This window comes from Daldinia childiae (genome assembly GCF_008694065.1).
Source record: "Daldinia childiae strain JS-1345 chromosome Unknown Scaffold3, whole genome shotgun sequence".
In the NCBI taxonomy this organism is placed as follows: domain Eukaryota; kingdom Fungi; phylum Ascomycota; class Sordariomycetes; order Xylariales; family Hypoxylaceae; genus Daldinia; species Daldinia childiae.
Window position 1 is genome coordinate 1,385,006 of NW_022984644.1, and position 18,428 is coordinate 1,403,433.

At 47.0% G+C, this 18,428-nt stretch overlaps 4 protein-coding genes across 4 annotated transcripts; 1 reads left to right on the forward strand and 3 right to left on the reverse strand.

The window, feature by feature from the left end:
- Window positions 1-325: 325 nt before the first annotated feature.
- GL218_03105 (Disulfide-bond oxidoreductase YfcG) lies at window positions 326-1,279 on the reverse strand (the record flags this gene model as incomplete). The annotated part of the gene is made up of 3 exons (XM_033579651.1): window positions 326-776; window positions 837-1,140; window positions 1,216-1,279. 3 exons carry the CDS (start codon window positions 1,277-1,279, stop codon window positions 326-328), a joined length of 819 nt encoding a protein of 272 aa, XP_033436170.1.
- A 1,395-nt stretch (window positions 1,280-2,674) lies between these two features.
- GL218_03106 (Pre-mRNA-splicing factor srp2) lies at window positions 2,675-4,375 on the reverse strand (the record flags this gene model as incomplete). Its single annotated transcript, XM_033579652.1, has 6 exons — window positions 2,675-3,257; window positions 3,325-3,401; window positions 3,775-3,932; window positions 4,007-4,012; window positions 4,082-4,210; window positions 4,318-4,375. 6 exons carry the CDS (start codon window positions 4,373-4,375, stop codon window positions 2,675-2,677), a joined length of 1,011 nt encoding a protein of 336 aa, XP_033436171.1.
- A 1,186-nt stretch (window positions 4,376-5,561) lies between these two features.
- Window positions 5,562-11,816, reverse strand: GL218_03107 (Sorting nexin-12; the record flags this gene model as incomplete). Its single annotated transcript, XM_033579653.1, has 3 exons — window positions 5,562-5,622; window positions 5,677-9,312; window positions 11,683-11,816. The coding sequence occupies 3 exons, from the start codon at window positions 11,814-11,816 to the stop codon at window positions 5,562-5,564; spliced, it is 3,831 nt and encodes a 1,276-aa protein (XP_033436172.1).
- A 605-nt stretch (window positions 11,817-12,421) lies between these two features.
- GL218_03108 (GTPase-binding protein rid1) lies at window positions 12,422-14,928 on the forward strand (the record flags this gene model as incomplete). The annotated part of the gene is made up of 3 exons (XM_033579654.1): window positions 12,422-13,140; window positions 13,184-13,903; window positions 13,965-14,928. The coding sequence occupies 3 exons, from the start codon at window positions 12,422-12,424 to the stop codon at window positions 14,926-14,928; spliced, it is 2,403 nt and encodes an 800-aa protein (XP_033436165.1).
- Between the last annotated feature and the right edge of the window lie 3,500 nt (window positions 14,929-18,428).

An 18,428-nucleotide genomic window follows, 5' to 3' on the forward strand; every position in this document is an offset into this window, starting at 1 on the left:
CGGAGAAATTCGAGCCGAAGGCGCAGGTGAAAATTGTCCACCTGTTGGAAGTCATTACGGCGAACGTATGTCTGGGTAGCTCTTATGATAGTCGTATTATAAGGGTAAGAGAAGTAATATTATAAGTGGTTGGGTTATTCGACCCCAATTATAAAATAGTATAATGCGGGGAATCATGGAGTAATGGAGTAATGGAGTAGCTCTACATATTGTATTGAATATGTAGCATCGTATACCGAGTATACACTCAAGTATTACGATAACTATCATACACCTTTTATCTATATATAAAATTCCATATATATATACGCATCTCCCCCCTTATCTACGGCGAAGAGTACTTATACCCATACTTCTCCTTAGCCTCATTCAAAAACTTCAACGACTCCTCATGCTCCCTCTTAGCCTGCGGATCCTCCTCCCTCTTCTTCTTCACATCCTCGTTAGTAATAGGCAACTTGCTCGGGATCGCGTACCCCCTTTGAACCGCAGGGCGCGCCATGCACCTATCGATCCACTTCTCGATGTTAGGGAATGGAGAGGTGTCGATCCCCGTGAAGAGCGCGCCGTTGACCCAACCTAATAGGTTGATGTCCGCGATGCTGAATTTGCCCTTGCCTGCACCCACGATGAAGTCCCGCCCCTCGAGACGCTTGTTTAGGACGCCGTAGAGACGCTCAGTCTCGCCGATGTAGCGCTGGACTGCGTACGGGATCTTTTCTTTAGCGAAGCGGAAGAAGTGGTTTGCTTGGCCTTGCATGGGGCCGACTCCGCCGCTGTTATAAGGTAAGTTACGTTGTTAGCCAAGCTAGGTAAGTAATTGATCAAATACGTACTGCTGCCAAGCCATCCACTGTTCACAGACGCTGTAATCGTCACTGTCGACGGGGAAGCTAAACTTATGCTCCGGGTCGTAATGGCGCGTCAGGTAGTTCAAGATGGCGAGACCCTCGAACACGGCAAAGCCGCCCCGGTCATGGTCGACGATAGCCGGGATTTTACCATTGGGATTTATCGCGGTAAACCAAGGCTGCTTTTGCGTGTTTTTAAGGATGTTGACGGATTGCCAAGTATACTCTTTGCCGTATGCTTCTTTTAGCTCTTCAAGTAGGATGCTAATTTTTAGGCCATTGGGTGTAGCTATAATAAAGTATTAATACGATAATACGACATGTACATATATATACCTAGGTATCTTTCAAAAAGAGAACATACTAAAGGTTAAAAGCTCAATACCGCTCTTGGCGATAAGACCGGTTGGTTCGGGTTGTTCGGCCATATCGTTATTTGGTTTGTATAATGTTCGGGATGTGGAAAATGGAGCTTTATAGTATATTGTCTTTGAATAGTTTGGTTTCTGAATAAGAGTAACACTAAAACTTTGAGACAAAGGACGGGTAGTGAGAATATTTATACATGTACGTCGCAGTATCACACTGCAGGGGATATTGAACAACATGAATACCTGCCTAGAGGTATTCAACCTATATTTAGTTTCAGTAAACTAAAAGTAAAGGTGTACGTAGGCTTTCCCTTTGAAATAGAGTTGGTCAATGTTCGGTTTAGTCTTTGACCAACAGTAGTATTAACTTTCTACTTTGCAGATTTATGATTACATATCTCCAGGCTATCACCTAGGTACCCAAGTACCTCGTAAGGGTGTCTCGTATGGAAGGAAGAGAGATGGATGTTGGTAGTTCCCGCTTATTGATGTCATTAGTATTTCTAAGCACAACATTCTTATTTCCTCTCTTGACGAAACTTAACCATCTCAAAACCTTAGCTTGCCTTAACCCGCGTTGTCGGTCTTTCGATTGCTCCGACACCAACTCTCTAATTTTAGCTGCGCCGCTAGAGTAGGTATAATATAATACCTCTCTCCCAAGTCGAGTTAGTCATCGTGCCCTTTTGCTTACTCACATCCGTGGAGCTTATAAGACTACCTAGTTATAGTGAAAAAGTTGATATAGGGGCTGTGGGAGGTATTATATAATCTGAATTATATACCTAGCCACCCACCTATCTTATCTATATCGGCGGTCAACTGTGACGTGACTTGACTTGACTACCCTGTATGTAATAAGACACAAGTACTAAAACATCTATTAGGAATAGAGGATTGCCGCTACTGCAAGGACTCGGACTAGTCTGACCCAAGCAGCAGATCTAGCGGATCAGATCCTGGCACGATACCTACATGTAGATAGCTCTTATGTAGGTAACTCTTAGTCTGCATATGTGCCTAGGTAGGTATATATGTACGTTAAATAGATCTGTTGGATAGCTCCGCCAGCTACTACATTACGTACAAAAACCATTTCATTCATAAGCAATTGCAACTGTCTTGCTTCATCATACACACAATTAACCTGAAGCCAACCTGAGCATGGCTCAACCAAGCCGGTCAGAGAAATCCCTTTAATCCTATTCCTGCCACCCTCATCAAAAACGTTGAAGCCGGCCCCGTCAAAAAATTTCATTGCACTTCACGCGTAGCCTACCCCTAAAAGTACTTTTATTCCCTTGTTTTCCTCGTTACCTACTACCTCATATTTCTCAGCCTTCCTACAAGCAGATCATTGCCACGGTACAGCTATCTAGCTATACGTGGAGAAACGGCGCGGTATCTAAATAACGTAAGGGGGGTCGCTCAAATAAAGTTGAATTAAGAAATTTACCAGTAACCGCCACCTCGGCGGTATTCCTCCCGGGGATAGCCCCCGCCCTCGCGAGGCCCATAGCCACCCTCACGCGGGGGAAAATCCCTTGGAGGCCGGTCATAAGGCCGGCCATTGACATACGGATCCGGAGGGGGTCCGTAGTCGCGGCGATAGGGGTCTTCGTAACGACCACGCGGAGCTGGGTAGTCGTCAACAGGTCCACGGCGCGGTGGAGATCTGTAACGACGATCGTCGTAGTAGTCGCGACGAGCAGCGGGGCTCCGGTCGCGGTAATCATCGCGATAGCCGCGCGGGCTATTGTACCCACGAGGCGGACCACGGCGATCGTAACCCTCGCCCGGCGGGCCGTAAGGTCGACGACCCATAGGGGAACGAGAACGGGCGCCACGCTCACGGGTAGGGTCGGGTAGGGAAGTCCGGTTGGGTCTAGTACTCCATGTTAGTATAAAAAAAAAGTAACAGACCCTAGATAAACCTACGTCAGCGATACAATTGACTCGTTGTCCTTTAAACTCGCGGCCGTCGAGCTTCTCTACAGCAGTCTTCAGGTCGGCTGCGGTCTCAAACTCGACAAAGCTGTTTAGAAATCCGTTAGCTTATATGATCGTAGGCCAGAGATAATCCGTTAGGAGTCGCCACGTACCCTCGGCCATTACCGTCGCGGCCCGTCTCCGAGTATACGACATCCAAGCTGGATTGTCGAGCAAAGTCTTTCAGGTCCTAGATCCAGATTCCATGTAAGTGGGGGTCCGAGGAGCGGTGTAAAACATGCGAATGAGGCCAATATTTCCAACTCCAGAAGCAGCACCAGCAAAGGAATGCGGTCAAACCAATCCAAGCAGGCGGTTACGTCTAACATTGGAAATCCCTGAGGCACCTTGGCTAGCTCCTGAGACCTGTCCGCCAGAATTTGGGAGAGCTAAAATCGATGGTTATGACATCACAAATAAAATAATATCTTGGATACCAGCGTCCCCATTGTTCGGGCGAAAAAAAGCACACGGCGCAAGATGGCTCGCTGTACCAAGGAAGGGAAAATCATCTAAAGCCAGAATCCGAGGGCGAAGAACGGGAAAACGGGAGTTAAACAGACCTGCCAGCTGGTATCATTGGGAAGTCCAGTAATCTGCATGCGATGGGGAGTGCGACGGGGTCGGGGAGCACTGCGCTCGTGACCACCGAAGCCTTCGCGATGGCGAGAACCTCGAGCGAATTGTACGGTCAAGCGTTCGCCCATGAAATCAGATCCATCTTATCGACATATTAGCCAGGGAAACAACGGATAAATCAGGTGAGACGGTGGCCAGGAACGGTCCAAGACGTACGGAAAGCTGTGACACGAATAAAATTAGCTATTGATTGACGCTGACAAAACTTTGCTAGACGCGCGGGTTACTCACCAGGAACGACATCGCGCGCATCCATGGGATCCTTGTATTCGATGAAGCCGAATCCATTCATCAGCTTGACCTCGGTAATTTCACCAGTGCCATGGGTTGCGAAGTGGGCTTCCACATCGGCCTTGGTTGCTAGACGGGACAGTTAGCAGTCACGACAGGGCGACACGAAAAGCTAGCTCGGAGCTCCGTTACGTTGCAACATGAGCTCGAGCAAGCAAGCATCCGGTATAACTTACCGCCCTTTGGCAGGTTGCCTAAGTAAAGCCGGGTAGCGGAAACCTCAGTAGACGCCATGATCGCGATCGGTAGAAACGAGGCGCGAATCCTGATGAGTGTTTAGAACAAAAGGTTGAGGATAGCTCGCGTGCGCTGCGAGAAAAATAGGGCAAGACTCTGCAAAGTCGTTGCGCGAATCACGAGAAACCAAGTAAGAAATTCCTGGCCGAATTGTTTGCCGAATCAGATGGTTCGTGGGTGGGTTGCGTGAGAGGAAAAAAAAAAAGGCACGAGGCCGCGGAGTAGAAAGGGAAAACCCGGATGAGAGAGGAAAACCTGGAGGAGTTTTTATCGAAAAAATGCGGGCAACAAAAGCGGCGAAAAAAGTTGGAAGGAGGGGGTAGAGATAGGCCGGCTATAAAATTGATGATTGGAAAAAAGAGGAAGTAAGGTAGTCCTTGTGTTGCGCGGATAAGCAGAAAGGACGGGTAGTATTATGACCGTATCACTTTGCTTTGATTTTATTAAAGTTGACAAGTGATTGATGCAGAAGATCGAGGTGTGATGGGGGAATGGCAGCTGTTGGATGGGTTAGGATGAGAGGGAAAGAATGGAAGGTGTCTTACTGGCATCTGGCTGCGAAGAGCACCGTGCACTTAAAAATTGTGGAGGCGGCAGAGCGGAGCTACCTGTGAGATTTTGTGGTTCGAGATCCTCGCCCCGCACAGGCCAAAAACAACCTAACCTTAAGTAGAATACTAATACATGGTACATGCATGTATGTAGGTTAGGTACAAGAATACATAAAAAGGTACCAATATGTACCATCTACATCTACTCAGCTTCACTTACACGAAAGTAAAGCTCATGATTATTCATTATCAACTTTATAAGAAACGGACGAGTAGGCGTATAAATATTCAGAACCCTATAGGCTGTATATCCATACATCGTACAAAAATATAAGTTCTACGTTACGACGTATGTATGTACAATGCTTGCCTTCGAATTACCCCTCGAACATGGATACAAGCGAGCAAGCGCCTCACTTTCTTTTCCTAGCGGTAGCTCTCGATACGACATTCAGCGCCTTTCCGCAGCGATCGCAATGATAAGAGCTACACCGCCAACTATGTATTAGATATCTAACATTCGTACCTGGTATTCATTCACTCGCGCCTCGAAACCATCCTAAACTCGACTGGTCCAAACGCCGATGCTATGCTGTGCTGTGCTGTGTAGAAGAAATGCCTACTTAAAAGGATTAAGCTTCATTAAATAGAACATCAATCAGTTCATCCATAATCGTGAAAACCAAATGCGAGCTATAATTGTTCATTAGCATTATAACACGTTTATAGACGGATAGTATTACGTACTTCAACCTCGAGTTATTGAGCGTTGCAAACATCCTGCGACTCGCGGCTTGGGCGTTGAGCCGTCCGACCACGTTCCCAGCCAAATCTGGAACGAGAGTAGCTAGCATCAAACTTGCTTCTCTTCGAGTTCGTGCTTTCTCTGACGATGTTCTAGGCTGTTTATTTCTATTAAGCTGTCCATCGGGCCACATGCTGTTCCGTAGGAGATCGATATATTTAAGGATAGCGTCTTCTTGAACCAATACCTTGAAATTGTCTCGTACTTTTCGTTCAATGGTACCTCCAAGCATCTGGTGTAACACAACGACAACAGCTCGGCCACGAAGCCAATTATTACCTCGATTAAGCCCAAAGACTTCGAGAAATACGTCGCAGATTGGTTTGATGAAAGGTTCGAGCTCTTTATTCTCAAAGGCATTCAATTCAGCTTCAGCTTCGGCAGCCGTTATGGCATCCTCGTTGACGCTAAGTGGCATCGTGCTCATCTGGCTTGTAGCCGCCGCAATTAGATTCTGCCCCGCAGTTGAGAGCTGATCTAGGACGGGTATATTTCCTAAGATATCCTCCATGCCATCAGCAACGGAGTCGTATAGACGCGTAATCATGTCCTTTTTATCCTCGCGGTTCATTAGGTCCTCCCCCTGAGTGATGACGCTTTGGGACAGAAAGGCCCGTAGATCTCTACTACGACATACATCTGGCAAGAGAAGGAGTTCACTTAAGTACCGCTCTAACCCATCACGCCGCTTGCGAAGAAAGTCGCTTTGAAGTTTCAAGACCATCCTCCGTCTCGGGAACTCCAAGTTCCGTACCGAGGGATACCTGTCTCGTAGTTTCTGATGAAGCTCGTGGAATTCGCTGTATCTTCTTGTCACAATCCAAGTGGCTGCTGGCATCTTCTCTCCCGCGTTCCTCTTTACCTCAATGACGTATAAAGCGAATTCCTTTCCGTCTTCCTCTCGCCCCACTTGGATGGCCTTGATCTTGATCGATGCACGCCCGTACAGACTATTATCGCTCTCTTGAATTACATACTGTTGTCGCTGTAGTTCCTTTCGTCGGAGTTCCCTCTGCAGGCTCGCTTTTGACTTTCGTAAGATGCGTAATTCTGCTGTATTATTAGTTAATTCCGCCTTCTTCGTTAGTGATTCTATGACGGCCTCCTGAGCAGCAAGTCGTTCAATATCGTTGGTAAGGGCCGCAATAGCCTCCGCAAGGCCCAGGTCTCCAGGGGCAGCTTCGTGCACTTCATCTTCGACGTTGCCGGTTTCACCTTCGTTATGATCTTCCTGCTCGTCTGACAAGAACTTATCCTCATCTGCGAAAAGGTCATCGTCTATGAACACCCCAATTCTGGATGCCGCACTAACAAGCCCGAGAGATGCTAAGCTAGGCTTTTCGACTTCTTTCCCAGATTGTATTGGATGTTGTTGGTCCAGTGAGCCCCTAGCTGAACCATTATCTTGGGCTGAGAATATGCTTGAAGCTCCGTCATCATTCCCAAATAGCGACTCGCGAAGGTCTTCTGCAGTTTGAGGTCGATCGTCTTCCATGATGTTATTGAGTGCTTCCTCTACCGCTTGGACCACCTGGGTGTCTGGGACGGGTCTCAATAGTTCCTGATCAAGACTCATCACCGAGTCTGCCATCGGATCATCATCCAGATCATCATCACCAAATAATGGCGAAGTTGCACTATCATCGAATGATCGCCGATGACCCGTTGAGGAATCTGGGCTATGGTTAACATTGGTAGCGATAGTTTTTAGGTCTGTGGTAGATAGGCCTCGTCTAACTTGACCGTTGGACGTGTTTATCTTCGGATTAAGCTTTGCTACAGGCGCGGGTTTCAACCCATATGATTGCGAAGCGCGAAGTGGTGGTGGACCTGTAGCTGGCCCTGCATGAGACTGTTGTGCCAAAGGGATATTCTTCGATGCCTCTTCCGATGCTAAAGCTTTATAGAATATCTCAGACTTCTTGAACGCATCGAGATGTTTGGACTGCATGTCCTCGAGTACGGCACTTTGAGCCCGTAAGACAGCCCGGCGTGCCTTGTAGTACTGTGCCGGGGAGGCTGCTTTTCCAGCGTCAAGAAATTCGCGAATAACGCGACGCGAGCTAGCTGGGACCTTGAGCTCCTTTTTAGATAAATAGGCCTGATCAATTTGGGCGATATCTGTACGATCGGATTCGGTCCAGGGGCTCAGAGTCGAAGGCAGTTGCTCGTCGTCGGGCCCATCGTCTTCCAAAGGGTTTCGTAAACCATCTACCACTAGCCAGAATTGTACAAGGGGCATTAAGCCTTGTCTATCCATATACTCCATAAAATAAGAAAGACCGGACGTGTCACGCAGGATTTCAACTAAAGACGCGTTCTCAAGCCTTGAAGACCCTATATTTGGCGGTGGAGTGCTCGATAGGGGTATGTGCCGTCCGTCACCACCCGCAGCTAATTGATGGACCCTCTGATCTAAGAGTCGTTTGCCCATTTCTAACCGACGGAGGTAGATCGGATCCTGTCCCGAGTATTGGGAATCTCTCTTCAGCTGGCTTGCTACTTCGCTTCGAAAACGTCTCGCGTCAGACAAATTGTTAAGTTTGCGGATCGTGCGGATGAATTTTTCAAACCGACGCTCGCTATCCCCCGAAGCTAATCGCGGGAAAGCTACCGGTCTAGAACTCTTTGGTGCCGGCGACGCATGCGCATCCAAGGCCGCGCGAAGCTTACGAACTGTCGATCGGTCTTGCAGCATGCTTCGACCATAATTTTCCATTACCTGGTTCCAGGTATCAGGCTCGGATAGAAGCTGCAAGGTAGGGAATAAGACAGTACAGGCGACAATTTCGCGAACGATGTTAAACACAACCCGGCTGTCAACCATGTTATTAGATAGTACTCTTGGTAGGACCTTGGTAACTATATTCCGTAGGTAATCTTGCTGTAGTAGCTTTGTATCCGAGTATGCCAAAGACACGGCTGTATGTAATTTGCCGTCATTATACTTTGCGGCAATAGCCAAGTCCAACTCTTCAGATTCCGTAACATCACGATTCAACTTACGGCCGCGAACAGCCCTCTCCGCATCGTAGAAGTCGCGAAAGTGAGCCGTTAATATTGGGACAATCCTACTCGTTACTACTTCCACTAAATCTGTCTCGAAGAGACGGTCTCTAATGCTAGCTAGCGCATGCCTTATAGTCTTGTCCACCTCGTTCGCGAATGTCGGGTTTTTACTTATGTGCGAATACCATGATTTGACAAAATCTCGTATAATTAGATCGAGCAAATCGTCTAAGGCGTTAGATATGGCGGGAGATTCGGCATATAGGGGGTCTTTAAGATACGTTTGTCGAATTCGTAAGGCGGTAGTCTCTTTGTGCCAAGAGGCGGGACCTGAAAAGATGACTGCATTGGGTCGTGAAGTTCTATTTCGTTGACTATATGTTGAACCCCGGGAGGTGAAAAGTAAGAGGAGACAGGTTAGAAGGGTTACAACGACGCCGCTGACGAAGGCATATCCCATCCATCGAATGGGAGGAAACCAGCTTGTGGCATAACCCCATGCGATGAAGCAAACGACGCCAGCATAACCAACATCTCTCCCCTTAAGGGCCATACTCAGTTTGCGGCGGCTTTAAAATTGGCGTCATGACTTGTCCGTGGGGTGACAAGTATATGTGGTATCGTGGGAATCATAAATGACGGTGATTTGGAGGCCAAGAGCTGCTTATCGATTGAAGTTGCAGTAAGTTCCGGCGCATTAGGTAAGGTACCTACCATACTATGGGGTACCTTAGGAATGCGGTGCAAGTGGAAGCACGGGTCATGTCTGGAATTTACGTACATTACCTTAGCGTCTATAGGGGGGTCTACCAAACGGTATATATACTGTATATATACTATCCAAAAAATTGAACCGCACTAATACTTATATGGAAAAGTTGCAGTTGGAATTTTGAACCATTAAACCTAATTGAGTAGTTCAAAAAATTATAAACATTTTAAAAGATGAACGCTAAACCGAAATGAGCCGCTTATATAATGAGCCGTGTTTATACTGTATAAGTACGGCTCATTATGGCTGAACCGCTCAAAATCTGAACGGTTCAAAATTTCGAGCGGTTCATATGGTGTATAGGCATATGTAACAAAAGGGAGGTACAGCCTCATACTAATTGTATGGTGCTGCCATACTAATTATATGAGGCTGTACTTTTTATTTTTACATGTTGCATATTATTTTTTACTTAAATATTACAGTCACAATGTCACAGGTTTCATTTTTCAATTGGTTAAGTCACGGACATCATTCAAATAGACCAATCAATATAAGTAGTCACGTTACGCGCACGTACATGGTATTCTTAGTGTGGTATATATGTATTTAACAGGGCAGGTGCGCACACACCACATACCACATACAAGGCCACATACAAGACCACACATACTAAATCAATTGAATCTATTTGATTAGGTCTATTTGATTAGGTCTATTTAATTGGTAGGTCTATTTTTATTCAATTGAATCTATTATATATCATATATATATTAAGCTGTAAGTATACGGCTTATTTGATTGGTCGGTTTATATCCCTGAATGGTTCAAATCCCTGAACGGTTCAATTTTTTGAACCGCTCATTCTGATTGAACGATATTTATACCGCTTATTCAATTGAACGGTATGGATATGGTTCTATCACATATACGTTTAAAAATATTGGCACGTGCGGCGGGGGAGCCGTACCAATACTATTCAACTAATGAATGGTAAAAATAGGGATACGTAAATAATTTGAGCGGTATATTGTAATAAACAGTATATGTACAGTTTAGGATAAATGAGCCGAATATATATATACAGTTATGTCAACCCATAGCAAGACGGTAAGGTATGTACCTTAGGTACCTAGGTACCTACAGTAATCCGTACAGAGGTAAGGTACCTCCCTAGGTACATGTACCTAGGTAGGTATCAATATTGGAATGATGCCCCATCCATGAGACGCGATTGTCATTGAATAACCAAATTCTTCTCAATGATAGGCTTGTTTCTCGAAACGAAGCAACAAAAGGCTCCTTATATTTCATCAGTCAAGTTACAAAAAGAGAGTAAGTTCTGAATCTTCACAGGATAGTCATCACCGGGTATCTTTATATTCCAATGCAGTACATGGCTGCGTGAGCTTTTTACGAGACTAGGTCTCCATCTTGCTTCCTCTTAACCTGGAACGAATATTCTAGTCATATTGTCATATAATTTGTAGTCGTAGCAGTGGTCACCATTCAGGATCTTCCATGCGCCGAAACAAGGCAACGAATTTCTGCCCCTTATTTCTCTCGACCTTCTTCCCTTCCTCGGTTTCTGTCCTCATCACTTCTACGCACGGATCGGCATCTTGCTCCTCTTCGGACACTCCTCAAACGAAGGGTGGGCCTCAAAATGTTGTACCATCCACTCGTGAAGATTCTCCACATCCGTAATGGTATACACAATTCCACCCGGTCTAAGGGCGTATGCATATTCGGAATTAAGGGTAGTAGATACGATTCGAGCCTTGTGTTTGCGCTGTTTGAAATGTGGATCGGGGAAACAAATGAATAGCTTCGATAATTGGCCCTTTCGAAAGAAGTTGGGTAGGAATTTCATCGTGTTTGCTCTCAGGCAAGCAATGTTCTGGTATGATTTCTCCTCGGTGTCCTTTGCGCGGAGGGCTTTGATTCGATCTTGGACGAATTCTGCTACTTGCGATCGGATCTCCATACCTACGAGTAAGGTATCTGGCATTACAGGCGACAAAGCTACAAGTAGACCACCAAAACCGCAACCTATGTCTACAACTTCAACATCTTTCGTGAGTTTGTTTGGAGACGATGTTTTGCTTCGGTAAATGCTGGAAAGAAGGTAGACCAATCCATGGCTTCGGGTTTAACTGGGCTATAATTGATAAATATTGATCCTTAACAAGCGACATAAAAGAGGCGATATGCATACTATTTTAACCTATGGTCTGAGAAGGGATTCGCATGTGCGCGCTGGCGATAGAACTTCTTCTTGGGCATATTTGTCGTGCCATTTTCTTTTAGCGCTTGGCGGTAATCTTGCCGCTTTTGCTTTTTATTCGGAGGTCCAGTCATGGCGACGATATTGATTGCTTAATAGAGGTAATGCGACAATTCGTAGTAGTTTCTTTTAAATCCCAATCGCGAAAATAAATGTTTAATAAAAAAGAAATGCCCAGCGGGTGTAACGTCAAAGCTGACGAAGTGGGGTTCCAGCTGAAGAAACGAGGAAACAGCTGGTGGGGTAGAATAGGCGATAAGAGAGATAAGCACTCCTTTTTACCTCGTAATGTACGCCTAGCGATCCGGTTGCTGCAGCAACCAACCCCCAAATCAGGTAAGAAAAGGGCGGCGAGACAGAACTTAAACAAAGGCTCCATGCATACAATACTCTTTTAATCGATGCCACAACGTCAGATTCAAACGTTGAAGTTTATATTAAATCTTAGCCTCATCTCGGCGCCTGTAGCTGTCAGATGAGGAAAGTTCAAACTGGCTGCCCGTTAAAAAAACAGGCTTTGCCATTGAACGCGTTCTCATCATAAACATCACTTTCAGCTTCACACGACGCATGGCAACAATCAACGCTTTATCTATCTTAGTTACAACATATTTGCTTTGCTTCTAAATATTTGCTCTGTCGTCACTCTAGACGACGAGCATTGTATTAATCAGGCATTATGGCATCAATCAACGAGTATCATGTTTCAGCAAACATTGGTCCTAGTGCAGGACGACCGCAACAGCATCAGCGCTCTAAATCCAAAGGCAATATTCTCAAAACTTGGATTCATAGAAGAAACAATTCCGATGGCTCTCCCCTACCACCTACCGAGTTAATTCCACCAAATTATATTCCAGAATCATCCTCATCCAGACAAGAGATAGGTGGATTTCCAAATTTCTCTCGACCGGCCGCCCTCGGCGAGATCCAGCAGAATCAAATTAGCATTGTTCCTCGATCACCACCCAAGCAGTACGAGCTACCGAGCGCTCCACCATCCCCAACCAAGAAGAGCTACAATACAGTATCAGCGAAACCAATGACTACAAAGGAGGCAGAGAAACTAGCTAAGCTAGCCAAGCAGAACGAAGGCAAACCCAAGAAAACAAAGTCCGCTACGAACCTCGTAGGCTTCCTAAGTCGCCCCAAGAGCACGAAGAATCTGCAAGCAACAGTTACCGAAGACGAGATGCGTTTCAAGAAGAACAAAGAGAATCACCCTCCCTATGAGACACCTCAGCGACCTCCGATCTACGCTCAGTTCTCGAGCGGCGCTCTAGAGAAGCAGAATGAGCAGGATTGCGCGAAGAATACTCACAGCCTGGACGTCCCTAGCTACCCCTCCTCGAAGAGCGGCGGGTCGAGCACCCGCGCCGGAAAAGAACGACCCAAATCGTATCACGCACCACTTCATCCAGTCCCCTGACATGCGGAACAGCGGGAGCAGCGGCAAGACCTCGCCGTCTAAGATACAGCGCGGTCTCAGGCTGTTCACCGGCGGCTCCGGGTCGCAAAGCAGGCCCACCTCGGCCGGGCCTGTCGAGCCTGTACTCGACCCCAAGGATATTGACAAGCACCTCGAGGCCATGCTAGACCGACGAAATATTCCCGAGCACCAGAGGTACAAGATGCGCAACCTAGCAGATACCATCAAGATGGAATTCATAAGGCAAGACTGGGCTGAGAGTCGCGGCCTGCATGGCACTCGGCCCGAGAGCCACGGTAGCGACTCAAGCATCAGCGTCGCGCAGGCGAATGAGAACCGCAAGACGAAGAAATCTCGAGGCCGGAGCTTTACATTATCGCGGGGCAAGAAGTCGGGGACGTCTTCTCCCAAAAAGCAGAAGGGCGAGGGTTCCATAGGACGGCACTTTCGCAGTCGGTCCACGGACAGTGTTGCAAGCGAGCGGCCTTGTTCCGCTGGGTCGGGTACCGGCGGCGGCATCTTCTCCAAGGTAAAGTCGCAGCAGGGCCCCGTAGACTTCGTCGCCTACCTGCGTAAGGTCCAGAAGCCACAGTCGGTGGAGGTTGGCAAGCTGCACAAGCTGCGTCTGCTGCTGCGCAACGAGACGGTGGCATGGACTGAAGAATTCATACGACAGGGCGGGATGCAGGAGATCGTGGCGTTGCTGCATCGCATCATGGAGGTCGAGTGGAGGTATGTTGAATATACTACCACTTTTTATTTTGACTGGACAATAATGCTAATTCTGAAACAGAGAGGAACACGAAGATGCTCTTCTGCATGAAAATCTCCTCTGCCTCAAGGCGCTGTGCACTACAGCCCTCGCACTGCAGTACCTCAATTCGATCCAAGCAACGCTGTTCCCGGCCCTACTACGTATGCTCTTTGACCCCGAGAAGAAGGGCCCAAGCGAGTTTACCACTCGTAATATCATCACCTCTGTGTTATTCACTTACATACAATCTGCCGCACCCTCTGACCGTCCCGTCCGCGCCAAGACCGTACTTGGCCATCTACGCGACCCAGAGCCAAAGGAAGCAGAACGACCAATCGGTTTCGTCCTCGAAATGCACCGAGAACGCCCCTACCGCGTATGGTGCAAGGAGGCCGTTGGTGTTACGAAAGAAGTATTCTGGATATTTCTGCACCACCTGAATGTAGTCTACCTGCCGCAAGAAAAGGAAGCCAGAGAAAGGGCTGGCCCGTCCGGAATCGACAGCGCTACCTACATGCAGACGCATTTCCCGCAAGAGAGGCCCCCGGTCCCCGCCGCCCCCTACGTCGGCGGCGTAGAGTGGGATGCCACAAACTATCTAGCTTCGCATCTCGACCTCATGAACGCAATTATTGCCTGCACCCCAACAGCAGAGGAGCGTAACGCTCTGCGCAGCCTATTTAACATCTCGGGCTGGGAGCGCTGCATGGGGGGCAGCTTGCGCCTTTGCAAAGAGAAATTCTACCCGGGCGTGCATGACGGGTTACGGACTTGGGTGGCCGCCGCGGCCGAAGATGCTTGGGACGTGCGAGGCGTGCGCTATGGACCGCCTGCCGAGCCCAAAAGCCCGCGCAAGAACCAGGCGGGAGGCGGTGGGAATAAAGGTAAGAAAAAGGAGGAGGCGCCGCCACGGATCGACATGCCAAAGTTCAATCTTGGCTCCGACGCTGCACGTAGCGCGGCTACTCCCGCAGGACGGTCAAGCGAGAACTGGCTCTCGTAGCTTCGAAAAACCTGGTTGCAGAGCTAAGGGGCCAACAGCACCGACGATCCTTTGGAGAAAATAATAGAGGACGGCTCGTGTTGGAAAATCATAGTGCTAACAACACATTGTCTTGGCTAGGAGTCTTACGCAGAGCTGGATGGCGGTATTCATGTCAATGTACTGTATTTGGAGTTTCTTCATTGGGTCTCAGGGGTGTTTTATTCGCGGGTTTTTTTTTTCGTTGTCATGCCTCATGATATTGGGTTTCCATCTTTCCTCATCACTTGGTAATGAAGTCCGGTTGGACACACGGCTATTCACACGCGGTACGCGGTAGATTGAATGATCATGACGCTTATGACTAAGGCACAGCTCAATGAATCAAATGACTTTGGAGAAGCCTTGTCGTCTGTGCCGTGTTCTATGCTTGATTGCCGCGACTCGTACGATCTCGTGCTCCCTTGCCGTTTACGTGGCTGACGCACCTGTTAGCTGCTGAGTAGGATCAGTGATTTAGGTGGTCGAATCGGGTGTTTAAGGCCGTTTAAGGGGCCACCTCTCAAACATAGGGGCGGTGAGGGTTTAGTATAGACATTCGAGCACGGCTGGGGGATATGTCAGTCAACTAGAGATGCATAAGCCGCGTTGAGGACAGTTGAGACCGTGTAGCCATTAGAAGAACCCAGGCGATCTATACTCGGAACAATCTTTAATTATCTAACGCCCCCAAATCCACCGTCCTATATTGTATATCCTATGGCAAGGGGGAATCCAAGCGATAGCGGCACTCGAAATAGTTCGGAAAGCCAAGCTCAGCTAGTCTGTTAGTAATGGCAGCTTGAAACGACTATTCCGTCCAGGCTTGACCGCCATCGGCAGCGTACAAGACATACGCTTCGCTTCATCTAGTCTCAAAGTGGATATGGTAGGTTACTGCTCTGAGCTGGGCGTAAATTTTGCACAACCATGTCGCGTGCTTCTTCATCTGCCGGAGGGCCCGACATACGGTCAGCTTCGTAACGCTGGCTAATTAATGCCAGAGGCCTAGAAAGTTGATCTGCATCAGTTCGGGGTGTTCTACCAAGCTGCTACATCACATGGATACTTATGTTATGAAATGTGATATAATTCAGCCTGCAAGTATTAGCCGCCGCAGAGATACAGCGATGTGATAGGGATGATGTCGTTTTCGCCTAGTCGAATCCTAATACGCCGAGGAAGCGTTAGGAAGCGTTCTAGACTTGTGCTGTGTAATTGTAATGCTGTTCACCAGCAAAGATCTTCAAGAAGCTCGTGCGTTCTGCCCCTATTGTATCCGCCGACTGACGTGGTTTAAGCCGTCGTCGACAGGCTTCACGATAGGCCAACATAACTGAATGACACTTATGTACCCAAGAGAAGTTTGGTTCAGGGAGAGAGATTGCCCAGACCAGTGATCTGCAGTGCATACTAACCCGACCTAGAAGAGCAAGTTCGATTCAGTAAACCTTCGCAACGACATTACTCTCCGTGAAGGATTTCACCCCGGAATCGCGGAATCGAGGCCAACAGTATCTAGATGTAATTAACGTAACGTAACTCTCCATAAGAATAGTCTCTCAATCTGTCTCTATCTGTCTGGTCTCTGGTTGGTCTCTGGTTGGTCCATAGTTGGAAGCGTCTAATGCTAGCGAGACGTTGCGTCAAGTGGCCTCTATAAAATATGACAGGTCGTTTTTTTGCTGCGGAGCCGCAGTTAAGGGTGAGCCAATCATAACACACCGACAGGAAGAGGGTAGATCCTGCAGAATGACAGTGCAATAGAAGAGGTAATTTCTCCAGTAAAATGGTGCTGGAAAATATGCGAACCGGGGAATAGAATGCTCTCCGAAGATATCATGAGGGGCCTGATGCAGTCTGGCGACTTGACCGACCCACTAACAGACAGGCCTTCGTCCCCAGGTCCGCGAAGTGATGGCCACTGCAGGAATATTCGGCTTGGGTCAGTCCACTAGTTTTAATAGGCTCGGAGATATGGCCGTAACTCGGGAGGCTGGCCATGGACGCGGGACTCATAACCAATAAAGCGTTATGCGAGGAACCATGTATGTCAACAGAAGAGTTTTAAGCTCAAGAAGGTGGTAGTTAACCGGTTGGTCGGCAGAGACCACGGAGAACAAGGACCCTGGAAAATAAGCATGGGAACCAATAGAAAAAGAGAAACTAGAAACCAAGTAACAGTAGGTAAAACTAGAAGATCCTAGATCAACGTCAAGATGACATTGTCATGATCCTGGGGTTGTTGAAGAAAACGTGCAACCTTGATAAGGCACGAGACGAGGGAGCCAGTAATGGGAGCCAGTAATGGGAGCCAGTGATGACGACGACGATCAAGTTCCTAAAACTCCAACTTCGTCACATATTTGTTGATGTATGCATTGAACCAAGCCAAAGTTGGTGACCGGTGAAGATGAAGAGCGAAATGAGGAGTATTATCTATTGAAGCCTCGGGTCTCGGGTCAACAATATTAGTCCGAGGACCCTGTTCGCGATGTAACTTGCGTAATTGTATATAATAAGTAGTAGGCTATTTTCATGGGTGCGTAAGAGCTAGTGATATTGTATTGGGTTGCCTGGATGGGTAGAATAAGTTAGGAGGATCTCGAGGGGCTGAATAATAATGATAATAATGATAATAACTAGGTTAACCTACTTTTATTACACATAAACCCTAAAATAAAATCTCCTGGGTTAGGTAGTTCCTAACTTAGAGTCATTTACGTAATCAGCTAACTCTTGCCAAGCTAAACCCGAGCTTTCCTGATAGGTTTAAACCTATTTTTCTTTCCCTATTGGAAATACTATTTTCTGCTAGTTAATGCACCATACATTAGGTACCTAACCTAGGCAGTATATTTTATTTTATGAGAGATGGCGTAAGGTGTTTATGCATAAAAGGTAGTTGACCTTGATTTGACCGATTGTTTTATGTACCCATCGTAAGTGTGCGTATACATTATAGCTATACCTGGACGATAAAAAATGTTTATATAGTATAACTATCGAAACATGTGAAAGATCATGTTAGTTTTTGGGAACCAATTATGGAAACGGAATCCACCGAGTATATACTTTATGTAGGTATACAACATAACCTCTAATCGCTAATTGGCTTATGCCGTCACTTGCTTTTTTTTTTTTTTTTCAACTTACCCCTCTTACCTCTTACACAACCTTGTGTTACCATAACTAATCAATCTTATCAAATGCTGGTACATGCTTCTGCACCTGCAGTTAGCGGTCGATCCATGTACCCAAGGTTCAAATCAACATCGTCACCACCTGCTAAGTTTGGTTAGTGAATTCCATTCTTAGCTCCTTGCCTAAGGGTTTTTTCAATCATACCTTGGCAGCGGCTTGGCACGCATATCTATCCCTATCCATCCCTGGTCTAGAGCCTTTTTTTTTTTGAAGTTTTGCCTACGTTCGCCTGCCTTACCTACCTAAGTTGTACCATACCATACATCACGTATTCCTTA